The sequence below is a fragment of the Mesocricetus auratus genome, unplaced genomic scaffold, assembly GCF_017639785.1.
Source record: "Mesocricetus auratus isolate SY011 unplaced genomic scaffold, BCM_Maur_2.0 Super-Scaffold_15014, whole genome shotgun sequence".
In the NCBI taxonomy this organism is placed as follows: Eukaryota; Metazoa; Chordata; class Mammalia; order Rodentia; family Cricetidae; genus Mesocricetus; species Mesocricetus auratus.
Genome location: NW_024429186.1, coordinates 45,622,088 through 45,649,170, shown reverse-complemented (window position 1 = coordinate 45,649,170; position 27,083 = coordinate 45,622,088). Strand labels below are relative to the sequence as shown.

Genomic DNA, 27,083 nt, shown 5'->3' with positions numbered 1-27,083 from the left:
ACAAAGAAGTATTTACTGTCTTTAATTATCAAGGGAATACCAATAAAATTACTCTGAGATTTTATCTTACAGAAGTCAGAATGGTCAAACTCAACATAACAATCGACAGCTCATGCTGGGGAGGATGTGGAATAAGAGGATCATTCATCGCTGGTGGAAGTACAAAGAGGTTAGAATTGGGGTTGTGCTACACCCACAGCGGTGACCCCTGTGTAGCTGTAGCAGAATGCCGCTCTACTGGGGGGGAACCGCCTGAAGGGATGGGGTCAGAGCTTCTCGAAGCGGAGCCCCAGGCAGTCTCCTGGAGAGAAGCCCGACCCATGAGAGCTGCCAAAAGATCCCTGCACTGCCGAGCAATATGTTCTGTTCTCTTTATGCTTTTCTGCGTAATCTATTTAATCACTTTGCTATTTGTTTCCCAAGCACAGGCTGACCCAGATTCTAAAAAGCAAGCTGGCAATGCCACCAGCCCTGAGGTGGATAACCCATTGCTCGAGGCACCTCCATTTATCCAGGCTGTTTATACAGAAGCTGGATACAATAAGACTAGTAATCAAACTCTGGGAGATTTCCTTAATGCTGTGAAACGAAGGGAATTCCTTATAGAACACTTCCCGGAGGATATACTCAGTATCTGATTAAGGGGAGATGGTGGACGGCGCCACGATGGGTGCCGGAGCAAGGAAACTACCTAGAGCCCCTACCATATACAGGAGGCTATGATGAGCGGGGTTACAGATGGGTCAACCATGAAGGCAAGAGAGTTCTTTGGAATTCATTAAACTTCATGGAACGGTTACGTAGAAGCAGGAGACCATGGTGTATTTATGATGAAAAGGAGAGACGAGCCATTTTAGAAAATATGATGCCAGCCTTAAGATACTGGCATGCTTGCTTATGCAAGCATTTGTGGGAAGCCTTGTATCGCAGATGTGATTCCTTTAAAGAACACATTGCTAAGTACATCAGAGGGGAGCTAAAACTGTCCATGTAAGAAGAGGAAGTTGACACTTGTCTCTAAAGATGTGCTAGACATGATTCACCGAACAGCCAGTTCATGACCAACCGCAAAGCCACAAATAATTATATTAATAGATAAACTTATTCTATGTCTGATCTGGGGCTGGAAACTTTTCGCTGAGATGTTCAAATTCTAAAAAATCATGATTCAGCTGTAACATGAATTGTATTTTTTCTATCCTTGTCAAGTTCCTTGTTCCTATCACTATATAAGAGAAGTTTAAACTTCAGTAAAATTACAGCAGTTCACTGAAACTCTTGGTGTCTGTCTGTCATTTCCTGCGCCGTATCCTGACCTCTCCTGATACCTTCGACCCTGAGCTCCCGCGGTCTGACACTCTCCGCCAGAGCGGTCCGCGGCAGCTGGAGCCCGAACAGGGACCTGAAGGACAGGTAATCTTTCTTTTCTTTCCTTTTTAGTGGTCAAGGAACGGATCTCACTAGGGAGCTGCAGTCCTGCCGGTAAAGGCTGACCGGTTAAGCGTGAGTAATCCTGAAAAACAGGAATCAATCATGGGGCATACGCTGACTAAAAATGAGAGCATGCTGGTTACCATGTTACATAGAATGTTGCTCAATTCAGGACTTCATACTTCTAAGAAAGATTTAGAGCACTTTGCTATGTTTATTCAAAAGATAAGCCCTTGGTTCTTGAATGAGGGATCCTTGACCTTAGGAGAATGGAAAAAACTTGGTCGAGAAATGCGAAAACATGTACAGGAAAATGGAGAAAAGACCCTGCCTCCTCAAGCCTTCCCTTTATGGTTGCATATTAGAGAAATATTGACTGAAGGCACCCCTTTTCAGGGCCTTTGTCGAGAAACAGCTTCTGAGACTGAGGAACCGGTATATGATGAGGTGGCTTTAGAGGAAGGTACCCCGGAAGAGTTAAAACCATTACAAACGGGAAGACACTGCAGACGTAAAAAATCGTCTCCTGAGAATGATGATGATGATGTTTATTTAGATGATGAGATGGCAAAGGAGGACTGGGAAGATGATTTTAGAGATCATACTGACCCTCCTCCCTCCTATATTACAATGGTAGAGAAAAGACCAGTTCCAAAGCCTCGAAAATACCCTCCCTTGGTCCCTATGGGATTTCAAGGGGCTATGGCTGAAGCAAAGAGAACCGGAGATACTACCTTTGGTGTATTCCCTGTCACAGAAGTTTGGGACAAAGAACCTATGTGGGAACCTTTGCCCCTTAAAACTCTTAAAGAGCTCCAACAGGCTGTAAAAATGTCCGGACCATCTGCACCTTTTACCTTGCAGATAGTAGAAATGGTGGCCAGTTCTTGGCTAACTCCCTATGACTGGCTACAGACTGCTAAGGCCACACTCTCTCCTGGAGATTATATTCTCTGGAGAACTAAATATGAGGACAGATGCAAAGAGGCCATTATAGATTCCATCAAAAAACGAGGCCCCAAGCCCACAATGTCCATGCTTATGGGCACAGGAGAATATGCCACTCCTCAGTCTCAGACTAAAATACCTCGAGATGTTTTGCAAATTATAACTACCAATGCTGTTCAGGCATGGAAAAGGATCCCTCCCTCTGGGACAAAAGGGGGGGCATTGGCAAATATTAAACAAGGAACTGAGGAAACATACCAGGAATTTGTGGCTAGATTAGAAGAGGCAATTAATAAAATGTTGCCTCCTTCTGAAGGAACAGATATTCTCCTCAAACAATTAGCTTGGGAAAATGCCAATGCTCTATGTCAAGATTTAATTAGACCAATCAGAAAAACTGGTAATTTGCAAGATTATATAAAAGCATGTCAGGATGCCTCACCAACAGTAGTGCAGGGAATGGCCTACGCTACAGCTTTGAAAGGACAAAAGTTCAGCTCATATGTGAAACAGACATATGGAGGGGGTAAAAGACCTTCCTCCCCACTTACTTGCTTTTCCTGTGGAATGGAAGGACATATCCAGAAAAATTGTCCAAAGAATGATAGACATAAAGGACAAAAAGGAACCCCAGGTTTGTGCCCTAGATGTAGGAAAGGAAAACATTGGAAAAATGAGTGCAAATCTAAGTTCCGAAAAGATGGAACCCCTCTTAGCGAGAAAGAAAAAGGAAAAGAGACAAAAAACTGATAGAGGGGCAATCTCCTAGCCCCACAGCAAAGGGAGAGGAGGAATTTAAAGAAAGCTCTCTTAACCCTGATGCTCCAGAATTTACAATACATGACTTACCTAGAGCTACTCCAGGAAGTGCAGGGTTGAATCTCATCTGTAATGAGGATATAATTCTGTCCAGATGGGATGGAGTTTCTATAATAAATACCCATACTAAATGGACTCTACTGCCTCAAACGACAGGATTAATACTGGGTAGAAGTTCTAACATCAAGAAAAACTTTGAAGTGATCCCTGGAGTAATAGATTCTGACACAGAGAATACTATCAAGGTGATGGTGAAACCATTGTCTGAAACCATTCAGTTGCATAAAGGACAGAGAATAGCTCAGTTATTATTGATACCTTATATTCATTTACCAAATCCGGTCCTCCAGGAAGGGAGAGGACAAGGACAGTTTGGTTCCAGTAAAGGGACATTCATGATTCAAGACTTAAGTCAAAGGCCTTTTAAGGTGATAAAGTTAGAAGGAAAACCCTTTAAAGGGTTAATGGATACAGGGGCAGACAGAACTTGTATCTGCGCCTCGGACTGGCCAAATATTTGGCCAATCAAGAAAACAGGCTCATCCTTGTTAGGATTGGGATCTGCCTCAGGAGTAATGCAAAGTGCTAAATGCCTACAATGGGAACTAGAAGGAAAAAGGGGTTTAATTCAACCCTATGTGTTACCTTCACTCCCATTTACCCTATGGGGTAGAGATCTGTTGGATTCCATGGACATAAGACTGGTATCAGCCGAGGAATTAAGGTACCAGCATTTTTCATAGGGGCCGCTGAAGAATATCTTTGTGCTGATAAAATACAATGGCTGACTCAAGACCCCCTATGGGTAAGTCAGTGGCCCCTAACAGAAGAAAAAGTGCAAGCTCTTGAGCAGCTAGTTCAGGATCAATTAGAAAAAGGGCACCTAGTGGAGTCCAATAGCCCTTGGAACACACCAGTGTTTGTTATAAAAAAGAAGTCAGGAAAATGGAGATTACTAAAGATCTTAGAGTAATAAATGCAGTAATGAAAGATATGGGAGCATTACAACCAGGTCTACCATCCCCTGTGGCTGTTCCTCGGGGATGGAACACATATGTAATAGATTTACAGGACTGTTTCTTTACTATAAAATTACATCCAGAAGATAGTGAATATTTTGCATTTAGTGTGCCATCAGTAAATTTTAAAAGGCCTTTTAAAAGATATCAATGGGTCACTTTGCCTCAGGGAATGAAAAATTCTCCTACCTTATGTCAAAAATTTGTAACAAGAGCCTTAAAAAGTTAGAAAAGTATATAAGGAGGCATATATTATACATTATATGGATGATATTCTGTTGGCTCATCCAAAAGGGGAAGTTTTGGAGTTCTTATTAAAAGATATGATCCAAGCATTAACTAGTAATGGACTTGTAATTGCTCCTGATAAAATACAGAAAAATAAACCACTCAATTACCTGGGACAGGTAATTCATGAAGATTTTATAGTTTCACAAAAAATATCCCTAAGGAAAGATAGGCTAAAAACTCTAAATGATTTTCAAAAATTATTAGGGGACATTAATTGGCTACGCCCGTATTTAAAAATAACCACAGGAACCTTGAGTCAGTTATATTCTATTTTGCATGGGGATTCCAATCCGAAATCAATACGAACATTAACTCCTGAAGCTCTTGCAGCTTTACAAATTGTTGAACAGGCCTTGTCTAATGCAAGAGTTAAACAGCTAGATCATAATAAAATCTGGAAATTATTGATTTTTTTCCACTAGTTATACACCCACCGCTTGCTTATGGCAAGATGGGATATTAGAATGGTTGCATTTACCGCATACACAAACAAAGATGGTTGCTGATTATCCATATATGTGCTCTTTATTAATCATTAAAGGTAGGAATAGATCCAAAGAATTGTTTGGGTCAGAACCTATGGAAATTGTTACTCCTTATAACAAAGGACAAGTAGATTTCTTAATACAAAATAATGAGGATTGGGTTTTGGCTCTTCAAGGATATATTGGACAAATAAAATATCATTACCCCAGGCATCCTCTCATTAAATTCTCAAAAAATGTGGAATTCATTTTCCCCACTTGTTTTTCTCATGAGCCCTTAATTACAGCCTCAAATGTTTTTACTGATGGTTCCTCCTCAGGAAGGGCTGCGGTGTATGCCCCAGATTATGGTTACTGGGTTCAAGAAGGGCCACCAACATCTGCCCAGCAAGCAGAAATTAGAGCGGTCCTCTTGGCCCTGACTAAGATTTCCCAACCTTTTAACTTATACACAGATTCGAAATATGTGGTTAACCTTTTTCCGGCTATAGAGACTGCCACCTTGTCCGGGAAATCCCCCATCCTAATTTTATTGCAAAATCTGCAAGAACTTCTCCAAAAAAAATGCATAAAATATTTGTGGGACATATAAGAGGACATACTAAGCTGCCTGGTCCCTTGTCATATGGGAATCATATAGCAGATTTATTGACTTTGACTCCCCAAATCTAAAATATTATGGAAGCGCAGGAGAGTCATGCTTTTCATCATCAAAATGCTAATGCATTAAAAAAATGTTCCATTTAAGCAGGGAACAAGCAAGACAAATCGTTAAATCCTGTAACCAATGTCCAGCACCTCGTCCAATATTAAAAATGGGAGTAAACCCTCGCAGGCTAAAGCCCAATGTTATCTGGCAAATGGATGTGACTCATGTCCCATCCTTCGGGAAACTTTCCTTCTTACATGTGACTGTGGATACATTCTCACACTTTACACATGTTTCAGCCAGAACTGGGGAGGCAGTAAAAGATGTTGTTCAGCATTTATCTCAATGTTTTCAAATAATGGGATTCCCCTCGCAAATTAAAACAGATAATGGCCCTACATACACCTCTAAAGCCTTTGCCTCCTTTTGTCAGCAATGGGGTATAAGACATGTCACGGGAATTCCATATAATCCTCAGGGACAAGCAATTATAGAAAGAGCTCATCAAGTTGTTAAGACTCAAATTAAAAAGTTACAAAAATCCAGCAATGTGTATTTTACTCCTCATCATGTTTTGTCACATTCTTTGTTTGTTATTAATCATTTAAATTTGAATAATCAAGGAGTTTCAGCTGCTTTGTCCCATTGGGACAGAGAGGTCGTTAGAAGTCCTTCTGCCTAAAGTATTATGGAAAGATCTTTTGTCCGGAACCTAGAAAGGGCCAGATATACTTATAACGGCGGGACGAGGGTATGCTTGTATATTTCCTCAGGATGCCGATTCCCCCATCTGGGTTCCGGACCGACTCATCAGACCTGCCCCGAGAGAAAAGGAAACAGAAGCGGAGGCAACGGAAGCAGCAGAAGCAGCTGATTCTGCAAATGAAGAAACTAAAAGTCAACCGGGGAAAGCCAATGACCTGGACTCAAGTTCGCTCGCTGACGCGACATGCTAAAGAACTTTTAATTGAATTGGGGAAACCCCCGACGCCTGCATGTTATTTCTTGGCCTTTCTTTCTCTCCTCTCTGCTACCCCTCTACCCACAGAGGGGGTTTCCTATTGGGCTTATGTTCCAGATCCTCCCATCATCCAGCCCGTAGGCTGGATGGACCCACAACACATTAAAGTGTTAACAAATGATTCACTAAGAATAGCGGTGCTCAGAATTCAGAGCTCCGCCCTAGCACATCCTCCTTTATAAATTTTGAGGGCAGAGCAGATTCATTACCGGTCTGCCTGACTCTTCAGGGAAAGGCTCCTCATGGCTGCTTTACTACACGCTATAGGACCTTTCTTACAGATTCTCCTGATAGGGCACAACTCGGTGATTCCTCAGGTAGAAGATGGATATGGGAGGTTCAAATGCAGACTTTGGGTGATCCTTTATATAAAGAAGTCTTTGTAAATAGGCAAACAAGTCCTAAAGTACAGTGTATTGAGAAATACAGGGATAAGGATAAGTTCTGGGATGCAGCATTAACCAATAATCCAACATGGTTACAATGTGCTTTTCCTCATGCGGCTACTTGGTATGCTCCAGTTAATTTGACTGATGAAAATTTATTAGTATGGGATTATTCTAATTCTAATAATGGCTCCAATAAGATTTATGAAAATTATATTACACAAAATAAGGAAAAATTTCATAATTATACTTATGATGGCCTTGGAGAGCCTCTTAGAAGTTGGTTTTCACCTGGGATAGTAGAACCTACCTGGTTCATCGAACAAGGAAATATCACAAGGCGACAGTCTGACCTATTTCGGTTAGTGGCCGCAGCCAATATGTTCTTGGAAAAGAAACCTGGTGAAAAGAAGTCTTTAGCTTATGGTTTGCGTGCATGTTTATCCTATCCCTATGCCATGCTTCTTGCGCAGCAGGCTTCTGTTAATATTTCCCAAGAGCCCGGAAATTCTTACTCGGTTACTTGCCATTCCTGTAAATTGACTAATTGTATTTCTTCAGCGGAACCAAAGGATTTGGACACAGTTATAATCGTTCGACGCCCTCCTTATGTTTTGTTGCCAGTAGAGCTTGGTGAAGAGCCTTGGTATGATAATGCTGCTTTACAAGTTTTAGAGGATTTTAATGCCCTTATTAGGCCAAAACGTTTGGTTGCTGCTCTTGTTCTTGGCATTGCTGCTTTAATATCAATTTTAACTACTTTTACTGTTGCCACCACGGCATTGGTTGAGACAATTCAAACTGCACAGTTTGTTAATAACCTCAATCGCAATGTTTCTCTTGCTTTAACTCAGCAGGAATTAATTGATAAGAAATTGGAATCAAAACTAAATGCTTTGGAGGAAGTGGTGATTGCACTTGGTCAGGAAATGAGCAATCTTAAAAATACGCTTTCAGTTCGCTGTCATGGCAATTTTAAGTCTATTTGTGTCACACCTCTGCCTTACAATACCTCTGAACCTTGGGAAAAAGTGAAAGCACATCTGCAGGGAGTCTGGACAAGCAGTAGCATTTCCCATGATATTGACTCATTACAAAAGGATATCTCAGCCATGAGTCAGTCGCATCTACAGTTAGGGGGGCTTCAACAACTAGCCTCCAGCCTTCAGTCTAATGTAAAGGCTCTTAATCCTTTAGATTGGCTACAATACTTTATATTTCTTGGCATCCTTGTCTTGCTTTTCCTTATAGTAATTTTTCTGTTTCCTCCTCTTATATCATGTCTTTTCAAGACACTCAAAACAGTGCAACAGGATATCTTTGAGCTCCGTTTTAAAAACAAAAAAGGAGGAACTGCTACACCCACAGCGGTGACCCCTGTGTAACTGTAGCAGAATGCCGCTCTACTGGGGGGAACCGCCTGAAGGGATGGGGTCAGAGCTTCTCGAAGCGGAGCCCCAGGCAGTCTCCTGGAGAGAAGCCCGACCCATGAGAGCCGCCAGAAGATCCCTGCGCTGCCGAGCAATATGTTCTGTTCTCTTTATGCTTTTCTGCGTAATCTATTTAATCACTTTGCTATCTGTTTCCCAAGCACAGGCTGACCCAGATTCTAAAAAGGAAGCTGGCAATGCCACCAGCCCTGAGATGGATAACCCACTGCTCGAGGCACCTCCATTTATCCAGGCTGTTTATACAGAAGCTGGATACAATAAGACTAGTAATCAAACTCTGGGAGATTTCCTTAATGCTGTGAAACGAAGAGAATTCCTTATAGAACACTTCCCGGAGGATATACTCAGTATCTGATTAAGGGGAGATGGTGGACGGCGCCACGATGGGTGCCGAAGCAAGGAAACTATTTAGAGCCCCTACCATATACAGGAGGCTATGATGAGCGGGGTTACAGATGGGTCAACCATAAAGGCAAGAGAGTTCTTTGGAATTCATTAAACTTCATGGAACGGTTACGTAGAAGCAGGAGACCATGGTGTATTTATGATGAAAAGGAGAGACGAGCCATTTTAGAAAATATGATGCCAGCCTTAAGATACTGGCATGCTTGCTTATGCAAGCAGTTGTGGGAAGCCTGTATCGCAGATGTGATTCCTTTAAAGAACACATTGCTAAGTACATCAGAGGGGAGCTAAAACTGTCCATGTAAGAAGAGGAAGTTGACACTTGTCTCTAAAGATGTGCTAGACATGATTCACCGAACAGCCAGTTCATGACCAACCGCAAAGCCACAAATAATTATATTAATAGATAAATTTATTCTATGTCTGATCTGGGGCTGGAAACTTTTCGCTGAGATGTTCAAATTCTAAAAAATCATGATTCAGCTGTAACATGAATTGTATTTTTTCTATCCTTGTCAAGTTCCTTGTTCCTATCACTATATAAGAGAAGTTTAAACTTCAGTAAAATTACAGCAGTTCACTGAAACTCTTGGTGTCTGTCTGTCATTTCCTGCGCCGTATCCTGACCTCTCCTGACACAGACACGCGTGTCTGTGCGTGTGGAGGCCTAGAGGTAGACCTCGGCGTCGTTTCCAAAGGCTTATTTTTTGAGGCAGGATCTGTCACTCAGTCTGAAGCTCCCAGGCACCAAGGCTAGCCGGCCTGTGAACTTTGGGGATCGACCTGTCTCCACCTTCCCAAGGCAGGTTTCGAATTCACATCTCAGGATGTGTTGTTTAGGACCGCTGCGGGGACACCGAAAGACTCTCCTGAGCAGACTTGCTCTTGCGTGTTTATTGCGGAAATTAAATGTCAGGATAAACGTGCAGTACAGTTGAGAAACGCACCAAGACTCTCAAGTTCCCGCCTCCACCCCCAGGCTGCGGAAGAGCCAGGCCGCGCAGGCGCCCCAGGCCTCTGGGCAGGAGGACCCGAGAGTCCCCGCCCCCTAAGGTGCCCGTCGCGCCTGACCGCGGACCTCCAAACGGGAGCGTCTGCGAGGAAGGCTATGGCGTCAGGCTTCTCGATGGCCAGCTCGGGTCGCCGGCCGCGCGAGGACCCCGCCCCGCCCCCGCGCCGAGGCTAACCCTCGCCCGGCTGACGGTCTCACGGCTGCTTCTGTGCCTCCGCGATGCCGCTTTACGAGGGCCTCGGGAGCGGCGGCGAGAAGACGGCGGTCGTGATCGACCTGGGAGAAGCCTTCACCAAGTGAGTGGCCGTGGGGTGGCTGTGGGCCCCGGGCGAGGGCGGTGGTCGGCCCCGCGGCTGTCGGTAGGCCTTTGGGCAGCCGGGACCTTGCCCCAGCGTCCCCTCGGACGTCCGTCCTCCCCGCCCGGAGGCAAAGCTCAGTCCTCGGTGAGGAGTGTGTGCTCTAGGAGGACTCTCGGCGCATCCCGGCCTGAGAGGCTCAGGAAGCTTCGGGAACTGCCTCGCCCCCGCCGAAGGTGATCAGGGGCCGTCCCTGCAGGGTTTGACAGCCGAGACCCGGAGTCTACCCACCCCTGGCTGGGTCAGATGGGAAAGAAAGCAGCGATCGAATCGCAACGCTCGCCCACTCTCTCCGTCATAAAACATTGATGGAATGGAACCCCGCTGGCCAATAGATTGTTCCCCTAGAGCGTCGGAAATGCAGCTAGGAAGATCAGGCACATGAAGAGACTGTGTAGATACGGCTGTCAGTTTCTGTTGGTTACCCTAAACTCCTAGACCACATTTTGCACTTTCAAAAAACGATTTGTAAACACTGGAGTAGTGGTCCTCAAAGATGCAGAGATCTCTTTCAAAGGCAGAGACAAAGACACAAACCTTAGAACATTTGAACAGTGCCGGGGGATTGATGGAAAATTTGAAGTCTTTGTATTGGAAAACACAGAATTATATCGTATGTATGTATATATGAGGTGATGTTGCATATGAAATACATATTAGGCTCAAGAGAAAACTGACAGAATTACATCATATATGCAAACGTGTATATATATGAAGTGGAGTTATTTAATGAAATAGAGGTATTCGGATTTTTTTTTTTTTTACTGTCTGTAAGTACTGTCTCACCTGCAGTAGATATTAGGTAACTACTAAGTAAGTGACCACGGGAACATACTTAAAAATTGGTCCTTGGAAGCTACAGAATTGGATTGAACATAGTTCTTGGTTATTCTCTCATTCTCTTCAAGGCCCTCTCATATTTTTTTTTTCTTCCGAGACAGGGTTTTGTCTGTGTAGCTTTGTAGACCAGGCTGGCCTTGAATTCACAGAGATCTGCCTGTCTGTGTGTCCAGAGAGTGCTGGGGTTAAATGAGTGCACCACCACCGCCTGGCTCATATTTTATTTTTTAAAAACATTAATGTGATAAGCAATTAGAAATTACTAACTTTTGAGGAGAGATCTGGCACTAGTGAGATGTCCAAAGACCTACAAGGATGACACCAACTGACAATCTAAGCAATAGTGGAGAGGCTATTTTAAATGCCCTCCCCTGATAATGAGATTGATGACTACTTTATATGCCATCCTAGAGTCTTCATCCAGTGACTGATGGAAGCATAAGCAGACACCCACAGCTAAACACTGAGCTGAACTCCTGGAATCCAGTTACAGAGAGGGAGGAGTAATGAGCACAGGGGTCAATACTGGGCAGATGGAACCCACAGAAACAGCTGACCTGAACATGGGGGGAGCTCATGGACCCCAGACTGATAGCTGAGAGGCCAGCATGGGACTGATCCAGAACCCCTGAACGTGGGTGTCAGTGAGGAGGCCTCAGCAATCTTTGAGCCTTGGGTAGTAGATCGGTATTTATCTCTGGCATCCAAATGGACTTTGGGAACCCTTTCCACATGGAGGGATGCTCTCTTACCCTGGACACATGGGGGAGGGCCTAGGCCCTGCCCAGGATGATATGACAGACTTTGGAGATTCCCTATGGAGGGCCTCACCCTCCCTGGATAGTCAAGTGGGGATTGGGTGGGGGGTTAGGGGGAGGAGGGGAGGGAGAGGGAGCTGGGATTGACATGTGAAGCAAGCTTGTTTCTAATTTAAATTAAAAAAATAAATTACCACCTGAAAATAATTATTTTGGCTATACATTGAAAAAATAAATTACAGGAATATAATTGAAAAGGCATCATTTAAAAGTGATGTCAAGGAGAACTTAAGCTACTCCATTACGTGCATCTTGAGGACTTTGAGGAGCACTGAATGAATGTAAGTAACATGGAGATAAGAATGGAGGGAGAAGCCTGATGGTGTGTGTTGGTTCATGCCTTTAGGGATCTCTGTGAGTTTGAGGCCAGCCTGGTCTACAGAGCGAGTTCCAGGACTCCTAGGGCTGCTACACAGAGAAACCCTGTCTGGGGGAAAAGAGGAAAAAAGAAAGGAAGGAAGGAGAAAAAAGTTACTGACTTCTCATTTGTTGTTGTTTCCATTTTTTGGAAACGGTGTCTGATGTAGCCCAGGCTGGCCCCAAACTCCTGATCCTACTCTTTGTGCCCTCCCTCCTGAGTGCTAGTATTGCAAATATGTCTACCATGCTTGACTTAAATACTAATTTTTAAAAGGATAGAATATATAGTTTTAAAAATAATAGCTGGGCCAGGGCTGGAGAGATGATTCAGTGGTTAAGAGCACTGGCTGCTCTTCCAGAGGACCTGGGTTCAATTCCCAGCACCCATATCGCCGCTCACAGCTGTCTGTTACTCCAGTACCAGGGAACCTAACACCCTCACACAGACATACATGCAGGCAAAACACCAATAAACATAAAATAAATAAAGTAGTAAATGATAATACCTATGAGCTAACTGAATCAGGAAAGGTCCTTGCTGTCAGGACTGAAAACCTGAGTTTCCGCCTCAGGACTCAGTGGAAGGAGAGAGCCAACTCCCACAGGTAGTCTTCTCAGCTGTGTACACTGTATTGTTCACACGCCCACACACGTAATGAGTAAATAATAAAATAGAAAGCTTGCTTGACTTCCCAGTGTATGAGACTCACGTAGTTTAAGAAAGGAGTCTTGGGCTGAGAACTGACTCAATGGTTAAGAGTGCTTGCTGCTTTTGCAGAGAACCTGGGTTTAGTTCCCAGCACCCACATGGTGGCTCACAGCCGTCCTTAACTCAAGTTCCAGGGAATCTAGTGACCTTTTCTGACCTCTATGGGCACCAGGCATGCATATCATACACATACATATGATGCAGACAAAATACTCATACAAATAAATATATATTTTTAAGAATGGTCTTAAGCTGGGCAGTGGTGGTGCACCGCTTTAATTCCAGCACTCCCTGGAGGCAGAGGCAGGCAGAGCTCTGTAAGTTCAAGACCAGCCTGATCTACAAAGCTATACAAACCCTGTCTTGAAAAATAAAAAAAAATGGTCTTGAGAAGTAACATGCTAGCAGTTACTTTATTAACAATAGTACTTTATTATTTATCAATAGTAGAATTATAAAATTATTGATAGTATCTATGTGAATCACAGTCATGTGCTATATAAATGAATGACCTTCAGTCAATGAAAGACCACATATATGATGTCATGGTTTTTCATTAGCATATGTGGGGCGCCATTGACCAGAGTTTCTTTATTCTGAATGATCGTAGTTCCTGTTAATACATATTTAGATGCACAAATGCTCACTCTTTTCTATGTCTTTATGTACTTAGGCATAGGAACACCATTGAGTTATAGTTGCCTGCAATGTTTAGTATAATAACATGTTACAAAAGTGTGTAGTCTAACAACAATCACACACATAGCTTTATGTGGAACACACTGTATTTTTAGGTTTATGATGCTACAAAATAACTAATTCACCTACCAATGCACTTCTCATTAAGTGATGCATGACTACTTGGAGGAAGTCACATAGTGTGTATCCAGAGTTGTAATAATAACTGTCTAAATTTCAGTTAGTATTAAGAAGTGGGGAGAATGACCGGGCGTTGGTGGCGCACACCTTTAATCCCAGCACTTGGGAGGCAGAGGCAGGAGGATCTCTGTGAGTTCGAGACCAGCCTGGTCTACAAGAGCTAGTTCCAGGACAGCCTTCAAAACAATACAGAGAAACTCTGTCTCAAAAAAAACAAAAACAAAAAAAGAAAGAATGTTATAAGTTAAGTGTTTAATTTTCCATTTCTTTGTAGGTGTGGATTTGCAGGAGAAACTGGTCCACGATGTATAATTCCTAGTGTGATAAAAAGAGCTGGCATGTCTAAGGTATTTCTTCTTCTTCTTCTTCTTCTTCTTCTTCTTCTTCTTCTTCTTCTTCTTCTTCTTCTTCTTCTTCTTCTTTTTGGGGGGTGGGGGCGTTTCAAGATAGGGTTTCTCTGTATTGTTTTGGAGGCTGTCCTGGGACTCACTCTGTAGACCAGGCTGGCCTCGAACTCACAGAGATCCACCTGCCTCTGCCTCCCGAGTGCTGGGATTAAAGGCGTGCGCCACGAATGCCCGCCTGGTATTTCTTTTTTTAAACAAATCAGAAAACTATGGTCTGGCAAGATGGCTCAGTGGATCATGGTGCTTGTAGAGTAAGCCTGGCAGGTGAGGAAAATCCCAGAACCCATTTAAAGGCAGAAAGAGAGAATCAGTTCCACAAAATTGTCTATGATCTCTACACTTACAATCACAATCACTCATGCATGCATGCTCCTGCATTTGCAAGCGCTTACACACACACAAATAAGATGTGCAAATTAGAAAAATAAAGTAAAATAAAATAATTTTAAAAGAATTTTTTGTTGGGTTTGGTTTTTTTGTTGTTTTGCTTTTTGGTTTATTGAGACAGGGGTTTCTCTGTGGCCCTGGCTGTCTTAGAATTCTCTCTGTAGACCAGGCTGGTCTGGAACTTACAGAGATCCATCTGCCTCTGTCTCCTGGTGCTGGGATTAAAGGGGTGCACTACCACTGCTGGTTGAATGTTTTGTTTTGTTTTTAAATCAATCTTTTTGAGGTCTATCTAATTTTATATGGCATGAATTTAATCATGATGTGCAACAGTCATAATCCAGGGAATGAACAAGGTCTAGAATATTTGAGGAACCCTTTACTGCTTTTTGCTTTTAAAGGTTTTTTCTTTGTTTTTAAGATTTGTTTATATTTAAGATTTTTTATATTATACGTATGTGTGTTTTGCCTGCATGAATACAAGTGCACTTTGTACATGCAGTGCTCCTAGAGGCCAGAAGGGGGCATCAGATCCCCTGGAACTACCATTACAGTTGTGAGCTACTTACGTGCTTGTCCGCAACCAAACCTGGTTCCTAAGTGAGAGCAGCCAGTGCTCTTTAACTGCTCAGCCATCTCTCCAGCCCTTTCATGCTTCTTAAGCAGTTCTGAGTCTTAATCATCAGTCATTCCCAAGTGATAAGTCATCTGAGTTTTAAAACGCCCTTATAAACAGCTCTGTGTATTTACTTGTTGATATATGTTTCTATGTCTTAAAATTCAAACTGCCACTTTTTTAGCCATTGCCTGTTAATTGGAATTCCTAACACTTAGGCAGGGGATATTTTTTGTCTGTTTTTGAGATAAGTTTCATGTATATCAAGTTGGCTTTAAACTCTTCCTTAAATTAGGATCCTCCTGCTGTTTTATAGGCATGTGCTACCACATTGAGTTTTAAACATTTATGATGAAGTATTTGGGTTCTGTATATGATATGCTGGTCCACCAATGGAGTTTTAGCCTTAGCCCAAGGTTAATTGTTCTTAATTTTTGTATCATTATTATAAATCCATTTACTACAAGGAAATTTTTAGTAAAAAAAGCACAAAAATATTAATTTGTTAATAAGAGACATTTTAATTTTTTACAGCCAATCAAAGTTGTTCAGTATAATATCAATACAGAAGAATTATATTCCTACTTAAAAGAATTCATTCACATACTGTATTTCAGGTAAGTTGAAATTTTATTTGAGGGTTAGTTTTTTTTTTTTTCTAACTTAGCAGTTAGATTTTTTTCCTGATGCCAGCTAAAGGGATGTTTGGTTATGGTACATTTGGTGCAAAAAAAGAAAGTTAGATTCCATTGACCTTTTTGTTTATCTTCAGCCTTTAAAATGTTTTTTAAAACTAGTTTTAAAAATGTTTGTGTGTGCATGTGTATGTTTCTGGGCACTTGAGTGCAAAGCATGTGTATGGATGTCAGAGGACAAATGTGGGAATCAGTTCTCTCCTTCCATATGGGTCCCATGGATCAAACTCAAGCTTGTCAACAGGTGCCTTCACCCACTGAGCCGTCTTGCCATTCCTCTCTCCAGCCTTGGAAGAACATACTTAAAGATTGGAAAATTGAAAACAATGAAGGCAAATCAAGTGTCCATTAATAGAGAGGACTGATAAGTAAATGATTGGATACCCTTATGGTGAAACATTATGCAGTCATTAGGGCTGAGGCTTCTTGCTCAGTGGTAGAGCACTTGCTTATTAGCATGCTCAAAGTTCTGCACTCCGTCCTAGGCATCATGGGGTGGGGCTGTTCTGTGTCTGTATGTAGTGATTCAGAAAAGTAAGGTGTATTGAAAAGTGAAAAAACACATCGAAGAACAACTAGGGATTGGTATTTCTACTGAAATATTCATACTTCTCCATAAGAATGAGAAAGTAACACAAATACTTTCTGATATTTTCTGGGCAATAAATTTATTAGAGTCTTTTTTCTTTTGTGGTTTTTCGAGTCAGGGTTTCTCTGTGGCTTTGGAGGCTGTCCTGGAACTCACTCTGTAGACCAGGCTGGTTTCGAACTCACAGAGACCCACCTGCCTCTTCCTCCCGAGTGCTGGGATTAAAGGTGTGTGCACTACCTCCCGTCTATTTTATTAGAGTCTTAATGGTTTTCAAGTTAATGTCTATAGCAGCTGGAGTTTTGTGAGGTTATACTACTTTTACAAATCTATAAAAGAAAATACCTGTTTAATGGCTAATGGTGGTAATGATAATGGCTGTAGTTCCTGCTTAAGTGCTTTGCATACTCCAAGAATTCAGAAACATCGTCTTTTTGGAGCAATAAAATGGAGATGTCTTTTATCATAAAGCATCTTAAGATACGGCAGTACAGTTTATTCTCAGATTGCATTACTTACCAAAAAAAGTACAGCTCTTTATTTCCTTTTAAAAACAAAACTATCTTTTTTCCAGGCATCTGCTGGTGAATCCCAGAGACCGCCGGGTTGTGGTTATTGAGTCGGTATTATGTCCTTCCCACTTCAGAGAGACACTTACTCGTGTTCTTTTCAAATATTTTGAGGTACCTGTTTTTATTTTTACTGTTATGTGTATATATATGTTGTGTGCACATGTGTATGTGAATATTTGTGGAGGCCAAAGGTCCAGTGTTTTCCTTAATCATTCATCTATCTCACTTTTTTCATTCATTTTTGACATTTTTGAGGTCTTATGAAGCCCAAGTTGGCCTCAGACTTGCTGTATAGCTGAGGATGACCTTGAACTTAGGATTTTCCTGCCTTTACCAAGCCTGCATTATTCCCATTGCTTCCAACAGTCTTCTAAGAGCCTACAGAAAACCCATTTGAGTCTCAACACTAGGTGGCTTTTCTAGCTCCAAGTTCCAGCATCCTTCCAGTTCATCACGGCAATACCCACAGGCCTGCTGCTACTAACTTCTCTCTTAGAGTTTCTGTTGCTGGTGAAACACCATGACCAAAGCAACTTGGGGAGCAAAGGGTTTATTTTGCTTATACTTCTAGGTTACAGTTCATTGCTGAGGGAAGTAAGAGCAGGAACCTGGGGGCAGGAGCTGACACAGAGGCCATGGAAGGGTGCTGCTTGCTGGCTTGCTCTCATGGCTTGGTCAGCCTGCTTTCTTGGAGAACCCAGGACCACCAGTCCACAGTAGGCTGAATCTGCACCTCCTGCATCAATCATTCATTTGAAAAATGTCCTACAACCTGATCTTATAGAGGCATTTTCTCAATTGGGGTTCCCTTCTCCCAGATGACTCTACCTGTGTCAAATTGACATGAGATTAGCCAGCACATGCCTTTACCTCCAAGTGCTAGGATTACACTTGGACCTCACATCTGTTTTTGTGCAGTGCTGGAGATTGAACCCATGGCTTCATGCAAGCTAAGTAAGTACTCCTACCAGCTGATCACATCCCCAGCCTCTCAGCCTTATTTTTCAAAACAGGATCTTGTGGATTCAGTTAACTGGGCTGGCCATGAAGTCCCTGCTCTGTCTCCTCAGCACTGGGATTACAGGCGTATGCCTCTGCACCCAGCTTTATTTGTATGACTACTGGGGTAATCTGAGCTCAAGTCTTCATGCTTGCACAATACGTGCTTTACCTATTTTTAAAAGAAATCAAGGAGTTGTTCTTAAGTAGAAAGAAGGCTGAAGGATGGATAGCTCAGTGGTAGGGCATTTGCCTGGCATGTACACTGTTCAAAGAATAAATAAATCTTACATAGTACATTGTAGGGAAATGTTTAAACCAAGTTCATACTGTATCTCATGATGTGGAAGATCCCAGGAATGGGGGGTTACCTCTTAATTTTAGTAACATATATGATTTTCATTTTATAAGAACAGGAATATACTGTAAATTTATTATATTTCCTAGTGAGCCAGAATCTTAAATTTTTAAAAGTTTCTACCTTGAAATTAGAGTTCTTTTTAAAATGAATACAGTATATTAGAAATTAGATAAGCCGGGCAGTGATGCTTGCCTAAAATCCCAGTATTTGGGAGGTGGAGACAGAAAAATAAAGGTCATCCTCTGTACATAGTGAATTTGAGATCAGCCTAGGCTGCTTGAGAGCCTGTCTCAGAAAAAAAGTTAACTGCATGGAAACATTTTTATATATTTTACCCACGTCAAAATATACTTACCAAAAAACACCCTGGAAAGAAAGGATGATTGATGTCAGTCGTTTTGGTAAGACACATCTGAAGAAACAAGCCCGCTAGCCACTGCCCTTCCTGATGCAACTGTATCTCAAGAGTTCACTGCAGTGGGAAAACAATAGAATAGTAAGGTGGGTGAACTCTGAGCTGAGGAGAAAAGAGTCTCTATTTCAGACATCGTTGGTTATTAGTTATATATGACTAGAATGCCTCTCTATTTAAGTAAAAAGAAATGAAAAATAATATCTGAGGACTGGAGAGATGGCTCAGAGGTTAAGAGCACTGACTACTCTTCCAGAGGACCCGGGTTCAATTTCCTAGCACCCTCATGGCAGCTCAAACTATCTGTAACTCCAGTTCCAAGGGATCCCAGTTGCAAGGGATCTGACATCCTCACAGAGACATACAGGCAACAAAACAATGCACACAAAATTGTTTTTAAAAAATGAAGCAAAAATACAACTATTTTATCTGTCATTTGATTATAAAAGACTGTCATATTTTGATCTGTGTCTGCTATCACCAAATTTTCACTGGAAAAAAAATTGGAGTTTGTAGTTTTACTTTTCAATTTATACTGCTATGTTATGATGGGATTTTAAACCTTTTAAAAATGTGTTAATTGGGCTGGAGAAGTGTCTCAGAGGTTAAGAGCATTGACTGCTCATCCAGAGATCCTGAGTTCAATTCCCAGCAATCATATGGTGGCTCACAACCATCTACAAGTCAATCTGGTGCCCTCTTCTGGCAGAACACTGTATATGTAATAAATAAATAAATCTTTTTTAAAAATTTGTTAATTTTTTATTATTATTTTGGTGGTGGTTTTTTTGTTTTGTTTTGTTTTGTTTTGTTTTGAGACAGGATTTCTCTGTATGGCCTTGACTGTCCTGGAACTTGCTCAGTAGACAGGCTGGTCTCGAACTCACAGAGATCTTCCTGCCTGCCTCTGTGTCCCAAGTGCTAGGGTTAAAGGTATGTGTCACCACCATTGGTCTAATTTAAAAATTTTAAAAAGTCTTTCTTATTATTGTTTGTCTGCATGTGGTGGTGGATGGCCATGCCCGTTTCAGAGTTTACTTAGAGAACAACTTTGGAGTCAGTTCTACTTTTACATGGGTTCCAGGGAGCAAACTCATGTCTCCAGGCTTGTGCCCCAAGTGATTGTACCTGGTGAGCTATCTTGTCAGCCCCTGGTGTTTTGTAAATATAGTTTATAGTGCTAACTTTAATCATCATTTGCCTGGTAGGGTATGGTAGCATATTCCTATAATCTCAGCACTTGAGCTTGGTGCAAGAGGATCAGCAGTTTAAGGTTACCCTCAACTATGTAGCAAGTTCAAGACCCTGGGAGGACTGTTGATGCATTTCAGGGGTGCAGGTGCTTGCCATTAAACCTGACAGCCTGAGTTTATTCAGTGTCCAGGACCTGTATGATGGAGGGAGAGAACTAACTCCCTCAAGTTATCGTCTGACTTCCACGTGTGTGCTGTACGCACTCACTTGCACGCACGCGCGCGCGCACACACACACACAGACTCTTGTCTTAAGTAAATAAGTGAAAAGAATTGTTTTCTAAAACTAGACATAAGAGTGTGTGTCTATGATCCCAGCCCTTGAGACTTGAGAATGAGCAGGAGGTCACTGTAGTTCGTGGACAGCCTGGCTGTTTCACCCTGATCCCAAATGGAAGGGAAAAGAGGGGGGAGGGGGATTCTTTTCAGTATTTTATCTGGATAGCAAAGGCATCTATTTTTTTAGTACCATCTTCCTCTGGATGTACATTTTTTGGACTTTTATCTCTTTCAGTATGCTACTTCAAAAAAGGTAGTGTTAATAAAAATGTTTCAGAATTATCATTTGGGAATGAAATGACCTAGTTAAATTACTTCTCTTTGTTGTAGTATACTTTGATTATCAAGTAAATTTGTATTAATCAGAAAGCTAGTTCTCCATTTAACACCAACAATGTCCTATGGGTTTTTCCAGTATATTTGCAGATAAATCAGCCGTCTTTTAAACCTCCTGGTCACTGCTGCTCTGTTGTTTTCCAGGTTCCATCCGTCTTACTTGCTCCAAGTCATCTGATGGCTCTCCTGACACTGGGGATTAATTCTGCCATGGTCCTGGATTGTGGATACAGGGAAAGCCTGGTGTTGCCTGTATCTTTTTTAGCAATTAGCCCATGTTGTGGATGGGCATTTTGTTGTTGTTTTGTCTGTTTTTGTTTTTAACTCATTTTAACTAAAGTAATTGGGATTATAAAAATGATTTTTGCGCTGGGCGTTGGTGGCGCACGCCTTTAATCCCAGCACTCGGGAGGCAGAGGCAGGCGGATCTCTGTGAGTTCAAGGCCAGCCTGGTCTACAAAGTGAGTTCCAGGACAGCCTCCAAAGCCACAGAGAAACCCTGTCTCGAAAAACCAAAAAAAAAAAAAAAATGATTTTTGCCATTGAAGTATTTTGGATTACTGTGTGCAATATGAGTTATTATGTGGTAAAGTTGATAGACTTGTAAGATTTCAACTTTTTGTAGAAATTACCATTATAATTCAGTTTTTAAGATGCATTATCAGATAATGAGTATAATTAAATTCTAAGGAAAGAAATCATAAAGAATAATTGGATAAACTAAAATGAAGAAGTTAAACTAGGAAAAGAATTTTAAGTGATAGAAAGAAATTGGCCTTCATTATAGAAAAGATAATTTTTTCTGTGGAAACTGTCAGAATAGATTACCATTGGGCTATGAGCTGGGGCAGGTAAGGGCAAATCTAGACTGTACTTCTTCACTCAAGCAGCTTACATCCATGTCTGTAAAATAGGGATATTTCTTCTCATGGGAACTCTGTGTGTTGAGCATGGCAGTCTTTTCATGTGGGACCTGACATGTAGTTTATCATCCAATAAGGGACTGCTGATATTTCAGGCTGTCACAGTTTATTACCGCTGGATTTATAAATAGGATATTCCTTGCAATGTAACACTTAAAATATAGGTAGACCCTTTATAGAACTGTCACAGTGAATGCTGCCTCATTGAAAACATAGTTAAAGTACATGAACATAAGACTAGCAGTTTTGAGATTTAGATTTTAATATGAGAAGAAATGTTTACAGGAGGGAAATAATCATTTACTCATGAAAAACTAAGTTAGGCAGTAGCTTTTCAGATATGAAGTACTTTGTGTTTAATTCTCAAAACCCTGCCACATAAGTACTATTTTAAATTAAGTGAGAAAATTGAATGTTAGATTAAGTTTATTACACATATGGCTAGGCTAGAAGCCTGTGTTTGTGTCCAAATGTGACACATCACTATGCTTCTTCCTTTTGTAAGCATTGTACCTATGGAATGTCAACTAAAACTGTGTGAAGTAAGGTCATAGATGCATAGTACAGACTTGTACACGGTCCTTTCAGCTCAGCCAGTAGGAATTCAGGGTGGGCCATGTATGAATTTAAAAATCCAAGAAAGTCAGCAAAAATAGTATTTATTTAGCCCAGTATATTAAAAATATTATTTCTCTGTGTAATCAATAGAAAAATTATGAGATATCAAAGTGTTTTTTCCTTTATTAAACTTTTGTAAATTTGCCTTGTAACTTAGGCTCGGAAAGATCAAAGTTCTGAACAGCTGAATTTTAAGTACTTAATAGGCCTGTGTTGCTAGTGGCCACCTTGTTGGATGCCTCTGCCCTAATGAATTGGAATATGTGTGTGAATGTGCACATTTACGTCTGTTTTCTTTGGTGAACACTTTGTAAAAGACTTGTCCCTAACTTTTCTGTAAATACGACCAAGCTTGATTAGAACTGTGTGGTAGATGATGGTATAAATATCAAGGAAACAGTGTATCTCCTAAGACGGTGATGGCCTTGACTGCTCTCTAGATATATGAAGGCATCCCAGTACTGAACTGCTGGGGAGCACTTCCCTTAGGAGGAAAAGCTCTTCACAAGTAAGTTTCTTGGATGGTTTCTCACCAGTGCTGCAAAAGCCAGTGCTTGGAATCTGATTTTTAATTTATTATCTTTTAGATTTGAATGCATTCATCAATTTTTTGTTTTGTTTTCCGAGACAGGGTTTCTCTGTGAAACAGTCCTGGCTGTTCTGGAACTCACTCTCTAGACCAGGCTAGACTCAGACTCACAGAGATCCACCTGCCTCTGCCTCCTGAATGCTGGGATTAAAGGCGTGCACCACCACCACCTGGCATCAAATTTTTGTTGAGATTTTTAATATAATTATAATATTTCACCCTTATTTATGGCTTCTTTTTTCACAAATTGTTATATATGCGTGTGTGTGCGTGCGTGGTGTGTGTGTGTGTGTGTGTGTGTGTGTGTGTGTGTGTGTGTGTGTGTTCGTTCTTAAGTACAGCCTGTTGAGTCCATATAATGTTATGGGTATGTATATTTTCAGGGCTGACCAATTGGTGCACTCTTCCCTAGGAAGACCACCTCTCCCACTTCAACTCCAAGCCTTCCGCAGTTGCTTATGGTTCTCTGAGTAGGGTTGTGATCTTAAGGGCTTTTCATTCTTCACTTTGGCATGCCCAATGATGGTGTCTTTATTCAGCTCCCATTTGGACAGTCATTTTGGTCAGACTTTATGGGTGTAGTTTCTGATATTACTAGGATACAAAATCTCCCAGCAAACTCCCTGATCCTCTCTATCTTTGCAATCTTTCTACCCCTCTTCTGCAGTGTTCCCTAAACCTAAGGTGCAGGAGTGTTTGTAGTTTTATCCATTGGGACTGGACTCTACAACTCCAAATTTTGAGGGTTGTAGTTTCGTAGTGTTCCCTTGCAAAGGGAAGTTTCCTTGATAAGGGGTGAAGACTACAACTGTATCTGAAGATTTGGAGTCGGGAGCCTCCTATGAGAAAGAAAATGCTAAATTTTTTTTTCTTGTTCTGAGTCATCTCACTCAATATGATCTTTTCTAGTTCTGTCCATTACCTGCAATATTCATTATTCAATTTTCTTTACAGCTGAATAGGATTGAGTGTATTTTCTTTACATATACACTTTACGTAGTGTATATGTACCACGTTTTCATTATTCATTTGTTGGTTAAAGTACAGTTCGGTTGTTTTCATCCACCACCTCTTCCAAGACAGGGTTTCTCTGTGTAACAGTTCTGGCTGTCCTGGAACTTGCTTTGTAGATCAGGCTGGCCTTGAACTCACAGAGATCAGCCTGCCTCTGCTTCCTGAATGCTGGGATTGTCCCACCATTCCTGGTTTATTTCTGTTTCCTGGCTATTGTGAATAGAGCAGCAGTAAACATAACTGAGCAAGTATCTGTGGAGTAGGATTGAGTCCTTTTGACATAGCCAAGAAATGGTATAGCTGGTTCATATGGTGGATTTGTTTTTAGCTTTTTGAGAGTTCTAGAGTGGTTACACCACTTTGCAATCCCAGCACCAGTGAAAGAGGGTTCCCTTTTCTCTGCATCCCCTCCCACATTTTATGTCTGTTCTTTCGTTGATCTTTGCCATTGTGACTGGAATAAGACAAAAATCTCAAAGTTGTTTTGATTTGCTTTTCCTGATTGCTTGAGATGATGAACATTTTTTGAGATATTTCTCAGTCATTATTTCCCTTCTTTTGAGAACTCTCTATTCAGGTCCCAGGCCCATTATTTGAATGGGTCTTTCAAATGCCTATTAGGTAAAGTCATTAGATAAGAAAAAGATTGTCACTTGCGATATCTTAATTTCAATAACTTTTTCAAATTTCAGGGAGTTGGAAACGCAGCTGTTGGAACAATGTACAGTTGACACTGGAGCTGCTAAAGGACAGAGCCTTCCCTCAGTGATGGGTAATGCACTGTTCAAGAGTGGGCTATATCCCATGCGTTTATCTCAGTGATGGGTAATGCAATGTTCAAGAGTGGGTGATATCCCCATGCCTTTAACTCAGTGATGGGTAATGCAATGTTCAAGAGTGGGCTATATCCCACGCCTTTAACTCAGTGATGGGTAATGCGCTGTTCAAGAGTAGGCTATATCCCATGCCTTTAACTCAGTGATGGGTAATGTGACGTTCAAGAGTGGGCTGTATCCCATGCCTTTAACTCAGTGATGGTAATGCGCTGTTAAGAGTGGGCGATATCCCCACACCTTTAACTTGTGTTTTTTTTTTTTTTTTTTTTTTTTTTTTTGGTTTTTCGAGACAGGGTTTCTCTGTGGCTTTGGAGGCTGTCCTGGAACTAGCTCTTGTAGACCAGGCTGGCCTCGAACTCACAGAGATCCGCCTGCCTCTGTCTCCCGAGTGCTGGGATTAAAGGCGTGTGCCACCAACGCCCGGCTAACTTGTGTTTTAATCTCTGCCCCTTGCTAGTTAGCCTCCTCCTTTTCCCCATGCCATTCTTGACCTTGCTCCACCTGTAAGTCACTGTTGCTCTCAGCCAGGAAATCCAGCTTTCTAGAACTCTTGGCATTTTTAGTCACTGTTTCCTCCTGAGCTCTCCTCCCTTTATTTCTGAGTATTCTTCTTTGGTTTCTTCTGCTCTTACTTTCTCTACTAGTGGTTCTGTGGGGGACTTGGTTTGTGTGTGTTTTGTGTTCTACTGACTTTAAGTAGCTGTCCTCTCTTCCTCTGACTAAAGTAACCTCTGCAGGCTGTGGATTCTCAGGTCTAACCTTTCTGGACTTGACACTCATGTTTCCAAAGGATGTTAGATATAAACTATGCATGTCTTAAAGCCTCAAAACCATACTCCAGAAGTGAACACAGCATCTCTTCTCTTGTAATTTTTCAATTAGTTATTACTAGATAAAGGTAGTAACATCTTAGAGAAGAGGGGAAATTATGACATATTTTAATTAAAAAAAAAATATAACAACATCTTCCAGGATAGCCAATGGTACACAGAGAATCCCTGACTCAAAAAACACAAACAACAAAAGTAATTAACATCATCTCTTTCTCCTTCTAGAAAACAGAGTTAGCAAATCTTCAGAGGTCTTCCTCAGAACAGTCTAATTTCAGCTGTTGTTTCCCATGTCATACCTCTGCTCTTGTGGAGCAGAGTCCCTGTAACTTAGCCTTCATTAACCCATGCTTGTTTCTTGTGAACCTGCACCTTACAGACTTGGCTTATTTCATACCGGTTTCTCTACATTGGTAAGAAGTGTTTTGTCCCCTATAAATTAGCCCACATTTTATACTACTACACGCTTTTCCATGATCTCATTCTGTTCTCCCTCTTAACTTGAACTCTCCTTCTTATTCCTCATTTCAGCTAGAACTGTGGTCTCCCCTCCCTCTGTCTTTTTAAAGATACTACTTTAAACTGACCATGAGCTGTGCACTATAGCATCCACTTGTGACTGAGGCCAGGACGTTGCATTTGAACTAGCCTTGGCAACGTGAAGGCCCTGACAAGAGTGGGAGGAGAGGGTCTGACTATAATGTTAGGAACTCTGCATTCTTGGGATTGCTCTCTGTAAAGGGAGTTTTCCTTGCTAGCCGCTTTGGTGTATCACCCACCCAGTCACCTGGGCTCTGCCGTGTTGTAGTCCCCAAATAACACACAAGACGCTGTATTAATTATGAAGCTATTGGCCTTGCTTGTTTCTTACTGGCTAGCTCTGACTTAAGTATTTACTTGTTAATCTAAGTATCTCTCTTACCAGAGCAAAGTTTCCAGGCTTCTTATCCCTATAGCAGTTACATCTTGACACCCTGTGTTTCTCCTGTGTTTCTCCTACCCAGAGAGAGTCCTCCTGGACTCCTAGTACCACCTATCTTGCTTCCCTATTGGCCAACAGTGCTTTATTGACATATACATAGGACTTCCCCCATCAGCTCTCCATAGTAAGCCTTCTTTGACCTATTCTGATCTTTTCTGACCATACCCTTCAGAATCCTATTGTTAACATTTCTGACACTGAGAAGTCAGAACTACCATTGTTGTCACAGAGGACAACCAAACTTAAAGTATTCTCCCTGGAGTCCTTAGCAAGGTTTAGATGAAAATCTGGTATATTGGAGATCCTCAAATGATTTTGAGTTAGCCTCCTTTATTTAGTATTTAGAATCTAGTTTTTAAAAAAGAGTGAATAATTTCAGCATCCTGGAAACCCAGGTAGATCATGAATTCAGGGCTAGCCTGGGCCACATAGCAAGACCCCATGTCCAGAAATAAGAATCTAAGTACCTTGATTTGGGAAGTATATAATACAAATTATATACCAAA

At 41.5% G+C, this 27,083-nt stretch overlaps 1 protein-coding gene across 4 annotated transcripts in view; it reads left to right on the top strand.

Moving 5' to 3' along the window:
• The first annotated feature begins 225 nt into the window (after window positions 1-225).
• Window positions 226-27,083, top strand: part of Actr10 (actin related protein 10) — a 38,902-nt gene continuing 12,044 nt past the window's right edge. The window contains exons 1-7 of one of the 4 annotated variants that reach the window (XM_040742982.1): window positions 1,108-1,413; window positions 14,154-14,226; window positions 15,824-15,906; window positions 17,148-17,256; window positions 20,930-21,037; window positions 22,767-22,834; window positions 24,622-24,701. In XM_040742982.1, the coding sequence (XP_040598916.1) occupies window positions 14,218-14,226; window positions 15,824-15,906; window positions 17,148-17,256; window positions 20,930-21,037; window positions 22,767-22,834; window positions 24,622-24,701 (457 nt within the window). In that variant the 5' untranslated portion in view covers window positions 1,108-1,413; window positions 14,154-14,217. Of the gene's footprint in view, window positions 1,414-6,415; window positions 9,492-10,043; window positions 10,214-10,635; window positions 10,891-14,153; window positions 14,227-15,823; window positions 15,907-17,147; window positions 17,257-20,929; window positions 21,038-22,766; window positions 22,835-24,621; window positions 24,702-27,083 lie in introns of those variants that run through there. The other 3 variants (XM_040742979.1, XM_040742981.1, XM_040742978.1) reach the window with 3 other exon arrangements.